Below are 17,531 nucleotides of genomic sequence, written 5' to 3'. Positions count from 1 at the left end.
ATACAAAATACTGCTTACAGTTTCAGGGCATTCTTGGAGCCCCAAAACCTGTCCCGAACTAAAAAATTTTCTTTTCATTTTACTGATGAGAAACTGAGGCTCAGAGAAGTGGAATAATGGAAGTGTTCTCACGCATCAGACCACAGGTGAGCAGAAGATTCAGACCTAAGGGCCAACCCTGAAGAAAGGCACTGACAAACGGAAGGTGTCTGGGGAGCAGGCTGCAAGGGGATCTCTTACAGAGTGAGAAGGGGAGCTGGGGTTGGGGTGCGAGTATCAGGAGCACCTTCTTTAACTATCTGGAAGTTGGTTTATGGAAGAGGATTTGGACTTTTCTGTCCTGCTTCAAGGGGCAGCTCAAGATCAAAAGGGAGAAAAGAACTTCTGCCAACATCATGAGTGTTAGTCACTCAGTCGTGTCCGACTCTTTGTGACCCCACGGACTGTAGCCCCCCAGGCGCCTCTGTCCGCGGGGCTCTCCAGGCAAGAATACTGGCAACAGAACTGTCCACTAATGAAGTGCGCTGCCTTAGAGGCACAGAACTCCTTGTTACCTGACTTTCTGAGGACACAGAACAACCTCCTATTGAAGGAGCTTGAGCATCACGAGAGCTTGAACTGGGTGACCCAAACTGGATTTGATTACATAACTCTAAGAGAGACAGTCTCATACACTAGTCAGAAAGAAGCTCGGGTCTCCCAAGAGTGTGGGGTGTAAGGAAAGCTGTAAGTGAGGAAGTGAAGAAAGTTCAAGACGGTTGAGATGTCAGGTGGGAGGGTGGAATTAGTGGAGAGAAAGGTGAGACTTGGAGATATAAGCGGAAGTAAAACGTTACAGGGTCTGACGTAGCATCACGAATGCTATTCCAGAATGCTGCTTGTATAGAGAGGTGGGACAGAACTACAAAAGGACATTTCGGGGAGGGGAATGATTACAGCTGGCAGTGGCGGCAGCAGCAGGGAGATCAGGAGGTGGAGAGAGGCAGCTGTAGGTTCACACAGCGAGCCTGAGGCGGCGGTAACAGGGCCTGCAAACGGAAACGCCCGGTGATCCGACATGTCGGCCAGGGACAGAAGGACGGCACAGCGGGAATGCCTCCAGAGAGCTGATGACCTAGGGTTAGAGTTCCATGAGAGTAAGACGTCAGACAGATGAAGGGGTTACCTACAAAGGTAGAGTAATGTAGGCTTTAAGAGTAGATATATTTTCAATGAAAAAAGTATGGCAAGAAAAGAAGCCTAGGGGGTTAGCCTGTAGCACTGACTTCAGTGTGGAGATGGTATAGTTGGAAAGATGTACGAAGGAAGAGTTCAGAAAGTTAGAGGGGATCTGAGCTCAGAGAGTGAATAAAAACCCAGCAAAAAGGAAGCTTCAGGGGAAGAGGGCGACCAACATAAATACAGTCTTATTTTCATGTGCATTCAGCTCTGTGCCTTGGCAGGTAGATTACAGTAGTGTTCATCTGGCAATACACTGGAGGTGTGGCATGAGTTATAAAGTGCTTTTAAACGGATTATAGGTATTTCCTTAAAAAAAAAAAAAAAAGCCTTAGAAAATATGACTAAAACTTCTCTCTCTTTCAATTTCTCTACCAGCAAAACAGAAATCACTTTAAGTTTAATCAGCTTCTTTGACACCCTCACTTTAAGGAAGGTGATTTCTGCCATCCTAACACGAGAAACTTCAGAGGGTGTGCTGAGGCGACGTGACGTGCCTGAGCCTCAGACTAAACTTAGCCTTCTGATTTCTGCTCCTTAAAACCAAATCCAAAACCAAAATGCAACACTGACTCACAGTTTCAGGAATAACTTTTGAGAAATAAAATGAGCACAGATTAAACCGGTAATTCTTGATTCAAACATTTCTCCTGGAGACCTATGCTACAATGACAATTAGGAGGCGATGGTTGGGAGTGCAAGAGACTCATTTACTCCCAATAATGAGGACCCAGAAAGGGCAGACGGCGACTGAGAAAAAGGAAAGGAAGCTAAAGATTTTCAGTTTTTGTAATTTCAATGATTATCACAGTAAGCACAGCTCCCATTTACAATTTTTTTAACAATCAATTTCAGAAACTAAGAATTAAGGACAGGGCTTCCCTGGGGGCTCAGCGGTAAAGAATCTGCCTGCCAACGGGTTTGATCCTTGATCAGGGAAGGTCCCACGTGCTGGGCAGTTGTTACTGCTGAGCTTGAGCTCTAGACCCAGAAGCCACAACTACCGAAGCCCATGTATCCTTAAGCCCCTGCTCTGCAACAAGAGAGGCCATCTCAGTAAGAAGTCTGGGCACCACAAAAAGAGCAGCCCCCCTCCCTGCAACTAGAGAAAAAGCTGCATAGCACGGAAGACCCAGCACAGCCACAAACACACAGAGAATCTTCCTGTGGTCTTTAGCATCAGATGTTTTGGTTTTGTACCTGCTAATGCAATACTCTCTTGCTATTTAAAATAACCAACACATGTATAACAGAAAAGCCAAACCAAAACATAATCTAAAATCAATCACTCACAGTAAAAACAATCACAATGTATAATAAACTTCCTGGGCGGCTCAGATGGTAATATCTGCCTATAATGCAGGAGACCCAGGTTTGGTCCCTGGGTCAAGTAAGATCCCCTGGAGGAGGAAATGGCAACCCACTCCACTATCCTTGCTGGGAAAATCCCATGGACAGAGAATTCTGGTGAGCTACAGTCCATAGGGTCTCAAACAGTCAGACACAGCTGAGCAACTTACAGTTTCAGATTTATAACAGGCACAAATGACTATTTCACACACTATATCATTACGCAAACAAGTGTGAGGTCCTTGAAGCAAGTACTATTTTCTCCTTAGGCTCAAGTCAAGAGCGTTGTATGTGCAGTAAGAATTCAATCAGTATTTCTTGAATAAATTGCATTAGTTAGTGGGGATTTGTTAAGGAATAGGTAGGGGAGAGCAAGTTATTTATACAAGTTGGTTGCTTTAATCAAATCAAAACTAGACCTATATTTGTCGAGTAGAAGCAGGCTAGATTTTGGCGTGAGTTTCTTTGGAAAAGGCAGGAAGGTGAGAGGACCAGATATTCCTTTGTGGCTGCCTGCAGGCAGCGCCCTCACCGTCAGCTCCTCACCACGGCTGGGTACGCAGTGATGTCTCCCAGAGTTAGAACCCCGAGGACTAACCTAGAGGAACAGCCACCAAGCGGAGAGAAGGCCGCGGTCCTCTGAGGGACTGGGGAGCAGCAGCGGGGAGGGGACGCGGATGCAGGGACCACAGTGACTTCAGATTCCTCCTGCGCCTCTCACCCGGCCACGCCCACCGCCACGCCCCCTTCCACGCTGACTCCGGAGTTGTGAGCTCACACTTACTTGGCCGCAGCATCCTTTCTCAACTGTTCGTGCTTCATGAGCAGATTTTTCCGGTCTCGGAAAGCTTTCCTGACCTTGTACCCTTTGTAGACGGCCTGGATCTTGAAGGCGGCGATGTCCTGTATGGCCGCGATGGACAGGGCGCCCTGCTCCAACATGAACTGGATCACTTCGTGCCGCTCCCCAAGCAGGGCATAATCCAGGGGTGTGTACCTGAAGAAGGGAGAGTTTTAAGTGTTGTAAGGTAATTCCGAGCACAGTTAAACTGGTGACACTGTGCAGGAGGAGGAAGCCTCATTCTAAGACGTGGAACACCCCTCGGGCATGGCTGTCCCGTTTTGCTCCGAGGAGCGCAGAACAAGGGTGGGGCCGGTATCTGGTGTTTTGCACTGCTGACCATGTCTATTCCTCAGTTTTGCTCACTTGCTCACAAATTAGGGGCTTTGAGAATATATGATCACTTTTCTTCCTCCCCATGTTCTAAGTAATTCCTTAATCCTATCTAAAAAAAACACTGCAAATAATATTCTGTGGGGTTCCTATGTCTCAGCCCATGATTACTGAGAGTTAACATTTATGAAATGAAAAATATATCTCCAAATAGAGTTAGTCTGTGAGAAGAATGGCCCTTTAAACCCCTGCAGAAGTGATGGATTAATAAACATAGTTGGGACAATTGTATGGTCATCTGGGGGAAAAAAAAAAGACTCTTACATCACTTTCACTCCAAAATGAATGCAGGATGAAGTAATGATCTAATTTTCTTTTTTTTTTTCCTTAAGGGAATTCCCTGGTGGTCCAGTGGTTAGGACTCTGTGTTCTCACTGCTGAGGGCCAATGTTTAATCCCTACTTGGGGAATTAAGATCCCATAAGCTGCATGGTATGGCCAAAAAAAAAAAAAAAACCATGAAAGTAGAAGAAAAAATCATGGGAGATTTTTAAAAATATTGGAGTGGGAAGTTTTTTCCAAAGAAAGATACAGAATGCAGAAACCTTAAGATTGATAAATCCAAGTACATAAAAATAACAAATATTTATAGGGCAAAAACACCAATAACAAAGATAAAAGATAGTTCTTCAAACAGGAAATACTAGGGGCTACTAGCATATAAAAATATGTTCAATGTCACTCATTTAAGAGAAATACAATTTAAGACTAATATGAGCGAGCACTTTAACCTACAGATTAATTCAGCAAAGACCAGAAAGTTTAGTAACACACTGTGCTGGTGAGGATGGAGGGAGGCAGGCTCTCTACATCCAAGGGAGGCAATCTGGCAAAATATTTCACAATTATTCATGTATCTGCCCTCTGCCATAGCCTTCTCACTCACAGGCATTCATCCAACAGATCTGCTCTCCTGTGAAGTGCCTTATGTATAAGGATATTCACAGAAGCACAGCTTGAAATAGTAAAACAATGGAAACAACCTCAATTCCATCAACAGTGAAGTAAAGTCTCTCAGTTGTGTCTGACCCTTTGCGACCCCATGGACTGTACGGTCCATGGAATTCTCCAGGCCAGAATACTGGAGTGGGTGGCCGTTCCCTTCTCCAGGGAGATCTTCCCAACCCAGGGATTGAACCCAGGTCTCCCACATGGCAGGCAGCAGATTCTTTATCAGTTGAGCCCCAGAGGAGCCCAGGAAAGCTGGCATCGGTAGCCTATCCCTTCTCCAGCAGGGAGATTTGATTCCGACCCAGGAATCAAACTGGGGTGTCCTGCACTCAGGCGAATTCTTTACCAGCTGAGCTACCAGGGAAGCCCTCCACCAACAAACATAGGACTGGTTAAATAAAGTATAGGCCATCCCATCACAAAGTCATCTGCATAAAGCAGCCATTATTGTGTACATGAATAAATACGGGACAATCACCAGGATGACTTGTTCAGTGAAGGAAAAAAGATAAAGTAGGAAACCAGAACAGTATTATGATGTGCTTCACTGACATAAAAAGAATATATCCCTATGTGCCCACCTATATGAAACATTGATATAACTCTCTAGAAGTTTCCCAAGAAAACGTGACAATGATGCCTCTGGGGAGGAAGCTAGCTGTCTCAGAGACAGGGATAGGAGGGATATTTAGTTTTACTAAATGCCCTTTTATGCTTTTTAAATTTTTTACAGTGTACATACCTTTTTGATAAGTATATTATTTAGAAAAGATGGGTATTATTATCATAGAGTTATATATTAGAATTTCAACTGACTACTTTCTAGATCTGTGATTTTAGGCAGAGTCTTTTGAAAAAATATATCTTCTCTATTTTTGGAATATAAAACAAACCAGATTAATATACAGAAGAAAATAATAGTCATCTACACTCTCACTCTCAGAGTTAACCATTGTCAATACTAATGGGAAGTATGTTTCCTTTTTTAAAGAAAAATAATTACTTTGTAAAAATGACACACAGTTTAAGAATTCAAATGATGCAAAAAGTACTAAAATTTGAAGTAAAGAAAATACCCCCAGTTCTACCATCCAACCGTGGTATTAACGATGGTTGTCACTTCCCGACCAACTTATGGCCCACCTCTCCTCACAGATTTGGGATGATGACAGAATAAAATAATCAGTGTGAAGAAGACAGCAGCGTGCCTGGCATGAGGGAAGCAGCTCATAAAAGTCAGTGTGATCAGCGCTATCACAGGACACCGCAGTGCTTGTATGTTGGTGACGGCACCTATCACGGATGTTATTTGCACAGACCCAAGCTAGCATTTATGGCTGCTGAGCAACCGCCAGATCAGCCTCCTCTGGATGACCGTCAGTGGGCCAGTGCGGTCACGGGTGCTGGAAGGAAATAACCAGCTGATCGATGAGCTGGAAAAATGATGACCATGTGGGTGCATGAACAGACTCAGAGAATCAGCCAATGATTATAGAAAAGAAACTCTTCAAGACTCACCTAACAGTCACAGTAAGATACAAAAGGAAGAGGTTTTCAGTCAATGCAAATGGTAGTTTGGTCACTTTAGTAAGGAGACTCTAAATTCAGAAGGAAGTTCTTGAATGCTAAAACGGATGAACCCCCGTTTTAGGACAGCGTGATCTGCCCATCTGTTCAGAAACCAGAAGGCCATAAAGTAGAGGTGCCTGAATAAACTTTAAAACATTATTTACATGTAAATAGCGTTTTGTAAATTCAGAAGAACTTTTACAAAATCCACTGTATATTCCAAAATGCCTTTCATGACTGTACTTTCCCCAATAGAAAAAATCATCAGAGTCAGAGAACCACTGCAGAGAATTTGACAGATTTAGTTTAACACCCTCACGGTATAAATGAATAAGCAGACCTGGAAAGATTATGCAACATGCTGAAGTCTATGTAACTCGTTACCTGCAAAACCCAGATGGGACTATGATCACACGCTGCCCCGTTCAGTACAGAAACCCTTCCACAATTCATCTCTCAGTCACTGAGTACATGTCTCCTACGGAATGAAACTGCTTCCAAATCAATGTGCAAATGACATATGCATTTTTATTAAGCCTGATCATTTTTTTCTATAATTATGAATATGTAGTATCTTTCACATAGTCTATAAGAAGGATTAGCAAAATATGGCTTATGAAAGTGAGGCCCAAGTTATGTGTTTACTTACAAATATGACAAAAAGAAATGACATGGGCATAATATTCCCTAAAGAATGCTGAGCCGGAGGTCAGCAGACCTGTGTGACCCTGGGCATTCTCTTCACTTCTCTGAGTTTCTGTTTCCTCATCTGTAAAAGGTGAAAGGAAGGGGAGGAGAACTAGATTTCTCAGGCTGCTTGTGGATGGAAACTTGCATTTCAAATATGTTAAATATTTTTGTTATGAAAAAATCATATTTTTATTATGAGAAACTTTAAGCATAAACAAAAGTAGAGCGAATAGGACACTAATGCTTTATACACTCATTACCCAAATTTAATAATTAGCAAAATTTTTACCACATTCACTTCATCTACTCCTTTCTTTTTTATTTTTGCTCAAGTATTTTAAAAGCAAATCCCAGAGGAATTCTCTGGTGGATCCAGTAGTCAGCACTCAGAGATTTCACTGCCATGGGCCCAGGTTCAAACCCTGAGGGGGGAAAGATCCCACAAGCCATCAATCAATCAACCAATAAAGCAAATCCCAGACTCCGATCATTTAATCTCTCTGCATTTTAGTTTCATCTATAACAAGGTGAATGTAATCACAATGCCACTGTATTAACATTCCTTAGCACGATCTAATGCCTACTCTAAACACACATTTTCCTGATTTTCTTTTAAAAAATGTCTTTTTCTTTTTTTTTTTTTAACAATTAGTTTCTTCAAATTACTTCTCGGGCAATTTTTGATTCAAGGAGACACAAACTAAATATCTAGCAAGGCTTTAAGACTAAAGTCTATACTTAGTGTTTAGGCAACTGACCGCACTGTGATTATTACTATTGAATCGTTCTTCATCCCAAACTCAACGGAGACACATTCGAGCGCTGTGAATATTCCCATCTATGTCAGAGTATGGCTGTCAGATAGTTATTGACTGAAAGCCAGCAGTAGGTGGCAAAAATTATGTCTATACAGAGAACATCAAGCGGTTTGTGTCAATGCATGTGAAGTAAAAATTAACAGTACATTGATGGTAACCAGTCAAGAAACAATGCAGACAAAGACAAGAGACAAGATACAATTGGACTTGCCATGTGGGAATGGTCTGACGGAACAAGCAGAATGCCTAAACTGGAACGTCAATAAACATAAAAGGCAGCGCCAGCTTCTGACATTTGTACATCAAGGTGCACTGCTGACGAAACATTAAAACAGACTGGGGTACTGCCACTGTCTCTTTTCATCCATAGACTGGCAAGTACACTTTGGAGGATTTTTCCTTTGGTCTTTTGGTCTGTAATTAACATATGCTTACTCCAGGAATTGGTAAGTACCTTAATTCATAAGCTTACTTAGGTCTGAAATTCAAAATTCAGCATATAAATGGAAATTGAATTACAAAAAATTATTTTTTTATTGTTTCCTAAAAAATAGCACTCAGGCAGTGAATGGTTTTATAAAAAATATCCTTTATAGAAATATATCATCCCTAATTCTTAGAATTCTTAATCTTTTTGCTTCTTCAGGGTTTCAAAGGGAGAAGCCTCCGGCACCCTCACATACCTGTTTTAAGGTCAAATCCTCAGTCTTGAGGATTCTTTTGGCTTTCCAGTTTCCTTAAATGTCCAAATGCCTATCTTCATCTTTTGGTTTTGCAGTTGTCATTTGACTATAATAGAGATGTGGAGTTCTTTATATAATCACTCTCAAAGTAAGGCATACTAATCTGCTTTATCTAAGTTTGCCTGTGGTCTAAGAATTCCACACAACTTTCTAATGAAGGTATGAATCAGGGTGATGCTAGTGGGAGCCTGAAAACACGTATTTGACAATCCACCAGTTATTTACTGAGCATCTACTTCATGAAAAGCACTGTGAGCAATTCAGAGATGACCATGAGTGCTCTGCTAAAAGGAAGACAAATTCTATAAAATCATAATAAAAAGTGAAATGTGCCAAGGGCTATAAAGATTCACAGTGGGGAGGAGAACACAGTTTGGGACACATGACTGCAGGACCAGGACCATCTTCTTAGATGAGACTGAACTTGAACAGTGGAATGACAAGATTAACAACTATTTTAGCGATCTGATTAAGAAAGGTTACTTTGGAAGGTAATGAGTTGAATGAGGGAAAGATCGAAGGAAGGAAAACAAGTGAGGAGGCATTGCAATAGTTTCAGAAAGAGTGAGAGAGGGCAAGACAGTGGTGCTGGTGATGACGAGGAGATGACAGCGTGAACCAAGGCGGGGGGTGAGTCTGCACTGTAGCCGGAGAACTACCAGCACCCAGGTGCGTGCTGAAGCCTCAGGGGCTGGTCAGGTTGCCAAAGGAGGGAGGCTGAGAGCAGATCCACTCCTTGAAGACTGCTTATATTTAAAACAGAAAAAAGGCAAGAGAAGCCAAAAGAAATGGAGGAGCAGGATTAGAAGAGAATCCTAATTCCAAGAGAACTGGGAAAACGCACTGTCACAGGAGCTTAGGGAGCAGACAGGCTCAAGGAGGTGAAGAGGAGTCAGCAGAGAGGAGATGCAGGAGGGCCAGTGGGGGGCAGAGAAGACATCACATGCTTTGTCAACTAGGACCCCGCCAGGGACCATTCAGATGCAGATTTCAGGGTAAAGGAGAAGGTGGAGGCCAAACTGCAAAGGCTTGAATGGGGACAGTGAAGACAGTGTGAGAGTGGGCAAAGAAGACAAACCTCAGAGAAAAGAGACTTGGAAAATAACAGATGGCGGGTACAAATAACGGAGAAAGGTTCTGAAAGAAGTGGGAAAGGTGAAGGGGTTGGCCCCATGTTTCCTCTGGGACAGTGGGCTTACAGAAAACCCCTCTTTTTCTACCAAGTGTCCCACCCCCTGATAGAAAGAAAAAGCTGGTGGTGGCTGAGAGCGTAGGGATGGGGCCACTTTAGTGACAGTATCCATGAACACTGAAAACTAAAGCACAGATCTGGGGAGGGGGCAGGGGGCAGGTATGGAAATCTGATTACCATCTTAGTTGTTACCTACAAATTACTAGAATCTTCCTAGATCCAAGACCATCAAGAATGTCTCCTGCTTAAGACTTCACACTATGTCGAGTCCTTTTTATTGGGTCTGGGTCACTGGATAGCAACCCCAGCCTAACTCTGTGAATCTCATATTATTTAAGATATCTGTGTTAAGATTAAAATCCTGAGCTTTAGCCTCAGTTTCCCCTTACTTTTTTTCATGCTACATGGTGGCATCTCTGTCCAGTAACTGAAAATATCCTCTTCATCAAGAGAAACTTCTTGAACATGTAACACATCTCGCTGGCCTAACTGAATTCTTAGTCCTGGTCAGTCAGGACTCCCCTGATTTGATGCTGGACACACATCAAAAGAAGACCTAGATTTCTTCATCTGGAAAGTGTGAGCTTGTCCTAAGTAATGCCTGAAGTTTCTAATAACTTAAAAATCCCATGATTCTAAATCAACACTACATGGAACTTTTGTTTTCTTCTGGTTCAGGATTTCTTAATGTAGTGTTTCCTGATGAAACACTATTTCTGAACAAGCATCTAAACTTGAGAATTTTTTAAAATATTGTAGAAAGGATGTGAGATGAACAATGATGCATTCTTTCTGCCAGTGGCTTACCTCTCTTCATTGTTTTCCATCTGATTAGGGAAAGCAGCAAAGTCTAGTAGTAATTTAATAGCATCAAGGTATCCATTGTTACAGGACCAGTGCAAAGCTGTTCTTCCCTGCAAGCATAGTCAAATACGTCTGCTGTCAGTATTTTGGGACACATAGTTATTTATCCTAACTCAAATACATAAACATTTCTCCCAAGTTGCTTACTTACAGAAAGAGAAAACATTAAGTACACAGCGGAGAAAATGAACAATATCTTAACCAAGTGATCAAAGTAATACTAGTTAATGGACTTCCCGGGCTCCTCTGGGGACTCAGTCGTAAAGAATCAGACTGCAATGCAGCAGACACAGGTTCGATATCTGGGTCAAAAAGATCCCCTGGAAGAGGGCACGGCACCCACTCCTCTATGTCTGCAGGGAAAATCCCACGGACAGAGGAGCCGGGAAGGCTGTGTCTATGGGGCTGCAAGGAGTTGGACATGAGTAAAGTGACTGGGCAGCAGCAGGGCCCTTCCTGGTGGCGCAGGGAGGAGTCAACCTGCCAACCCGGGGGACGCAGGTCTGAGCCCTGGTCCTGGAGGACTCCCACGCTGCGGAGCAACTCAGCCAGGGCGTCACAACTACTGACCCTCGGCCCCAGCTCTCAGGCCCTCACGCGTGGGGACTGTGCTCTGCAACGAGAGGAGCCACTGCAATGAGAAGCCGGCACGCCGCAAGGAAGGGTAGCTCCCACTCGTCGCGACTAGAGAAAGCTCACACAGAGCAACAAAGACTCACTGCCGCCAACAATGAATAAAATTATAAAAAATACCATGTTAAGAAGTATCACATGTCTCCAAAAGTGATACTCTGAGGATTCAGTATCATCTATGTAATAGTCCATCCCAAATGTAAATCCTGAATCAAATTATGATGAATCATTAGGCAACAACAAATTGAGTGAAATTCTAGAAAATAAATGGCCTGTATTCTTTAAAAATTTCAATGTCATGAAAGATTAAAAAAAGTCAAGAATCACTGCTAGAGATAAAAAGGAATATTTCATAGTGTTAAAGAAGTCAAAGAGGAAGATATCACAATCCTAAATCTGAATGCAACTAACAGTGCAGTCTCCAAATATATAGGATAAAAACTGACAAAATTAAAAGAGCATAATTACAGTGGGAGGTTTTTTTTTTTTTTTTTCAGTGGGAGGTTTTTAACCCATGTTGTACAACAGTTGATAGCAGAAATAGATTAAAAAGTAGGAAAGGTATAGACAGCATGAACAATAAAATGTAAAATGTATATAAAACACTATTGAACAATGACAAAATTAATATTCTTTTCATGTGTACACAGAACATTTACCAAAATCAACCATATGCTGGGACATAAAGAAAGCTTCAAAAGCTTTTCAAAGATTAAAATGATGCAGAGTATTTTTTTAAACTAAAGTAAAATTTAAGCTACAAATCAGTGCGTAGGCAGAGTAAGGCACTCTGTTACAAAGATGTCCACTTTATAACTTTATAACTTCTGGAATCTGTAACTGTGTTATATTAAATGGAAAGGGGGAATTAAGGTTGTAGATGGAATTAAGGTTGCTAATCAGTTGACTGTGAGTTGGATTATCCAGTTGGGCCAAGTGTAATCATAAACGTCCTTATAGTAAGTTAAAGAGAGAGGTAGAAGGTGAATGTCAGAGTGGTGCAGTGTGAAAAAGTCAACCAGTCACTGCTAGATTTGAAGCAGGAGAAACAGAGCCACAAGCCACAGAATGTGGGCACCCTCCAGAAAAGTCAAGGAAACAGATTCTCTCCTAGAGCCCCCAGAAGGAATGAAGTCCTGCCAACACTGTGATCTTTAGGACATTTTGGAATTCTGACACCCAGATTAGTAATATGACAAATTCGTTTTGTTTTAAAACACTAAGTTTGTGGTAGTTGTTACACCAGGAATAGAACATCAATATAATCATTAACAAAAAGATAATGAGAAAATGCCCAACTGCCTGGAAATTAAACAATACACTTAACTAACCCATAAATCAAATAATAAATCAAAATGGAAATCAGAAAATGTTTGCGTTGAATGATAGTGATGCTACAGTTCATCCAGATTTGTAAGACGAAGCTAAAGCAGCATTCAGAGTGACAAACATGGTTAAATATATATATTGAAAAAAACCAATGATTTAAAATTTCATCAAAAGAATTTTTTAAAGAATATTAAATCAAACCTTACAAAAGTGGATGGTAGGCAATAATAAAGATGAGAGTAAATACCAATGAAATAGTGAAAAATTTCAAATGTAGAAAATAAAGGCAATTTTATAGATTTGCTGTGAGGATTGAATGAGTTATAAAACAGAAAGCTCTTAGAACTTTGAAATATTAAGCATCCATGATTATGAAAAGATTATATACCAAATGAAAAAATATTAGTGATAATTTTAAGCAAAACAAAATGTGTAAAATCATATATATATATTTATATACTTATATACATATGCCATGTATCTATATATTTTATAAAAGTTATAAAACTATTCCCATCCTGTGACTTTTAAAAATTATATACACGTATACACAAGGACTAGAGGAGAGCATGGCCAAATAAAAATCACTTTTAACTAACAAGATTTTTTTTTTTAACTAAAAGATTTTTGAGTGATCTCATCACTTGATAAACTCTTTTACTTAATTTTAGTTAACAAAAAAGCAATGATGCAGACACTTCAGAGCAAATGATAGAGAAAAGACCTAGGATTTTTACCTCTTTGTCTTGAATGTTCGGGTCTGCGCTGTTTTCCATGAGCACGGCCATGCAGTTGATATATCCCCCATATGCAGCGCACTGCAGTGGGGTTCTTCCTGCATAATCCTGCACATTTGGGTTGATCTTATTTTCTATCAGGATCTGGCAAACATCTGCATTTCCTCCCAGCGCGGCCCAATGTAGAAGAGAATGTCCATCTTGGTCGACTAGATCCACCCTTGCTCCACCTGAAAAAGCAAAAATATAGTGAAAATGTCTAATATAGACAGCATTTATCCAAAAGAAGAGAAGCTTAAAGATTATAACAGTCCTTTAAATGCCTTACTCTTAGCAAAAAGCTTTCATGTATATCATCTATTTCAGATTTTTACAATAAGCCTGGGAGTTGGTCAGGATAGAAATCGTTCCCCTTTTATATGAGGTGAAACCGAGGATCAGGCAGATACAGTGACTGTTCCCAAATCAAACAGCTCCTAATAGGTGGCGCTAGCAGTGAATCTCATTTCCTGATGCCAGGCTCTTCCCTCCATGCTTCCACCCAGGCAGCTCTCTGCCATGTAAAGCTGTATTTCAAAAGCTGGATGTAAGAAATCCTACCTTTTGAGACTGACTTGCTATGAGCACTCTTAATAACTCACCTTTGATGAGTGTCTGAATCACATCTTTGTGCCCCATCTCACAGGCTCGGAAAAGTGGAGTATGTTTCATGACATCAGTAGCATCTACTTGAGCGTTATTTTCCAGTAATAACTTCACGGTGCTGACATGGCCAGAAAGGGCAGCAGCATGTAAAGCTAAAGAGGGAGCGAAAGAGAGTGAAGAAGTTTTAAGTAACGACCTTACCTCTTTACGATCCTAACTGTGTGTCTCTTCCTCTTTTGATTTTCCCATCATTTTGGCCAAACGCAATTTAATCTCCAAGATGATGTATTCCTCGCTTGCATACACTTCTTTGTGTCTCCCTTTCTATCGTATGTATCATTACTCCCACGCTTCCCTTCCTTCTACCTTTCTCACCTCGCTGTTTTCTTCCTTTCCATCCTGTTGGTCTGAAATGGTCTCCTCAGTTACTAGTTTATTATCCTTTCCTCTTTCTAAGAGAGCAACAGGACAAAACATGACAAAGAGAAATGACTTAAATGATGCAGGCAATTCTGCCCACCAGCCCACTCACAATCCGTTTACGCCTCTGAGGGGACGTGTGATGGGAGCCGTCAGTCTGCTGGTTCTTCAGCTGGTCACCTGCGCTCCTCTTGCATCGGGTCTGTGTACCCACATGGTATTCAAAGTGTGTGCATCTTACTGCCTTGAGAGCATTATTCACATGCACATTCACAACATGATTCCAAATGCAAGTCAGCTATTTCTTCAGGGCCCAATGTTAAAAAGAGCAATTCACTCCAAGATTGCAGGAAAAAACCGAGTGGGATGTGGTCTCCTCTCCGGTAAGGGGTTGAAAGAGCAGTCTTGACTATGTGTGAGTTTCACGTTGCACTGATCCCTGCCTATGTTATTCCTCTCTAGGGCTTATGTCATCACTCTTCAGGTTACTCTTTAAATTCTATTTAAGTCATCACTTTCTAAATTCTTCTCAATGTTTCAGGGTATCTGTCTAGAGGCCCAGGCCAGTTCTAAGAATTATGGCTCTATACTATCTAGGAAAATGGTTTTTTCATAAAGTGTGATCCATGGACCAAACCTGGGGTGCCTATAAAATGCAGATTCCTGGGGACTTGTTGAAATGCCACTTTGGGCTGGGTACACAATCTAATGCTGGGAATTCAATAGGGAACAAAATAGCTAAGGCTACATTTTCATAGAAGCAGCAAAGCAGAACAAAACCAAAACACTGAATTAACAACATTTAAGTGTTAGATGGTGATAGACGGTATAGTTAAAGAAGTAAAAACTGTTTTGATATGTGAAGTGACATGGGGATTACTTTTGATCGGTGCTTAGGGAAAGCCCTGTCAAGGTACCTAAAGGTCCATTTAAGCTGAGACTAAATCATAAAAAAAGAGGCAAAGCAGAGCTCTCAAGGGAGACTAGTCCGGGCAAATGCGAACAGGGACAGGGATGAGTGCACGTGCTTAAGGCAGGCAAAGAGGCCGCGGCATGTGAGCGAGAGCGCAGGCAGCCAGAGAGGCAGAAAGGCTGGATCACAAGCGGCCGTCGGGTCAGAGCGACGGAAGGCGCCGAGGGGCTTTACGCAGGGAGTGACGTGTGACTTCTGTTCTAACCGGGTCACACGAGCCATTTTCAGAACGCATTCGAGCACATTAGGATGTAAGCACGGAGACCAGTTAACAGTTAACACTAGTCTGGGTGAGGACAGTGGTGGTTGAACGAGCGCGACAGGAGTGGAGATGGAGGGAAGCAGAAAAAATTCAGAGTATGTTCCAGATGTGGAATCAACAGGACTTATTGACAGGAGTTGATGTAGGATCTCTGTTTAATCTGGGAATATCTCTAGTAATTGTTATGCACACGAGTTTGAAAAGCCTGACCTAAATGCCTGGAAGGTAGATTGGCTGAGTCAAGATGGGTGTGAGAGCCTTCGAGTACCTGAAGCATGTCGTGTGGAAGACAACACACAAAGCAACACTCAGTTTGAAAAATATTGGCTTAGTATAAGGGAGCACGTCCTAGTAGAGTGAGCTTAAGATGGAAGTAACGTGTGAATACCTGGCCGCTGAGTGGTTAAGACTCTGCACTTTCACTGCCAGGGGCCCAGCCAGGTTCCATCCTCGGTTGGGGAGCTAAGATCATAAACACCACACGGCACAGCCAAAATAAAAGACAGAAGTTTTGGTAATGAGTTCTCTGTACTGGAGCTGTCCAACTGGAGTTTCAGCCTCCAGTTGGAGGAGATGCCTTTGGTAAAAAATGTTGGTGAGAATGTCATAAGGCAGATCAAGGCACATGAGACATCTGTGATAGTTCAGTGATTTTCACATTTAAGACCATAAGAATGTTGGTTTTTTCCCTCCCAAATGAATTTGATAAAACATCCAACATATAAAATAGTTAAGAGGTGAGTGGTTCTGGTTAAAGTAGGGGTAGGGGTTACCCATTCAAGCACCCACTCCCTCAGGAACACTTTAGGTGCCTCTGTGGGAAGGTACTGGTCTGAAGAACACAGCTCAGAAAACCCTGGACTAGATGTAATTTTCAGGTACTTTTTAATTCTGAAATTCTATAATTGTGTAACGTGGTATTGAGTATGCAACAGATACTCTTCAGATAAATATCAATGTCAAGTTTTTTTTTTTAAAAAAAGACAAAATTTCAACTGAGCAAAATATAGAATTAAGGATCTCGTTAAAGGAAATTTCCCATTTCTGATTATTTTCATTTATTTTAAAACAATTTTAGACTACAATCATTGTTCCTTCTTTGAAAAAAACACGTTTACATAGGAACTTTAAAAATTCTTTCCAATGGGGAGGGAGGCGGGAGGGGGGATTGGGATGGGATGTAAATCCATGGCTGATTCATGTCAATGTATGGCAAAAACCACTACAATATTGTAAAGTAATTAGCCTCCAACTAATAAAAATAAATGGGAAAAAAAATTCTTTCCGATAACTTTGTGTTATGGAGAATTTCAAATGTCATTCAAATGTAAATGCACATCTTCTTTATCAACTCATCGGTCAATGGACATTCAGGCTGTTTCCATGTACGGCTATTGTGAACAGTGCTGCTATGAACATAGGGGTGCATGCATCTTTTTGGAAGACTACAAAAAAAGATAAATAAAGCAAAAGTCTCTGGGAGAATACTGTCGTCACCGAGCTTCAGCAGCGGTCTTGTTGGCTAATCTTGTTTCATTTAACTGCTATCCATTCCCCCACTTCTGATTGTTCTGAAGAAGAGTCTAGAGTCACATCCTTCTGTTTGTGAATATTTTAGTTAGTATGGCTGAAAGACAAGGGTTCTTTTTTAAAACACAGCCACTGTATCAATCAGAGTATCTCTCAGATACTTTAGCAGAGAAAATTAGATATGAAGGACTGCCAGCCTTGTACTGAAGAGCTAAAACAGCAAAAAGGAAGCACTAAAGTGCCCCTGCTGCTAAGTCGCTTCAGTCGTGTCTGACTCTGTGCGACCCCACAGACGGCAGCCCACCAGGCTCCCCCGTCCCTGGGATTCTCCAGGCAAGAACACTGGCGTGGGTTGCCATTTCCTTCTCCAATG

At 41.6% G+C, this 17,531-nt stretch overlaps 1 protein-coding gene across 5 annotated transcripts in view; it reads right to left on the bottom strand.

Moving 5' to 3' along the window:
* INVS (inversin) overlaps positions 1 to 17,531 on the bottom strand; it is a 124,392-nt gene that overhangs the window by 32,730 nt on the left and 74,131 nt on the right. For all 5 annotated transcript variants that reach the window (XM_043890777.1, XM_043890779.1, XM_043890780.1 and 2 more), the window contains 4 exons: positions 13,970 to 14,125; positions 13,329 to 13,558; positions 10,573 to 10,679; positions 3,353 to 3,565 (listed from right to left, as the gene is read on the bottom strand). In XM_043890777.1, coding sequence (XP_043746712.1) covers positions 3,353 to 3,565; positions 10,573 to 10,679; positions 13,329 to 13,558; positions 13,970 to 14,125 — 706 coding nt within the window. The remainder of the gene's footprint in view (positions 1 to 3,352; positions 3,566 to 10,572; positions 10,680 to 13,328; positions 13,559 to 13,969; positions 14,126 to 17,531) is intronic.

Source organism: Cervus elaphus, chromosome 29, assembly GCF_910594005.1.
Source record: "Cervus elaphus chromosome 29, mCerEla1.1, whole genome shotgun sequence".
Lineage (NCBI taxonomy): Eukaryota > Metazoa > Chordata > Mammalia > Artiodactyla > Cervidae > Cervus > Cervus elaphus.
This window is presented reverse-complemented; position numbering and strand designations above follow the sequence as displayed.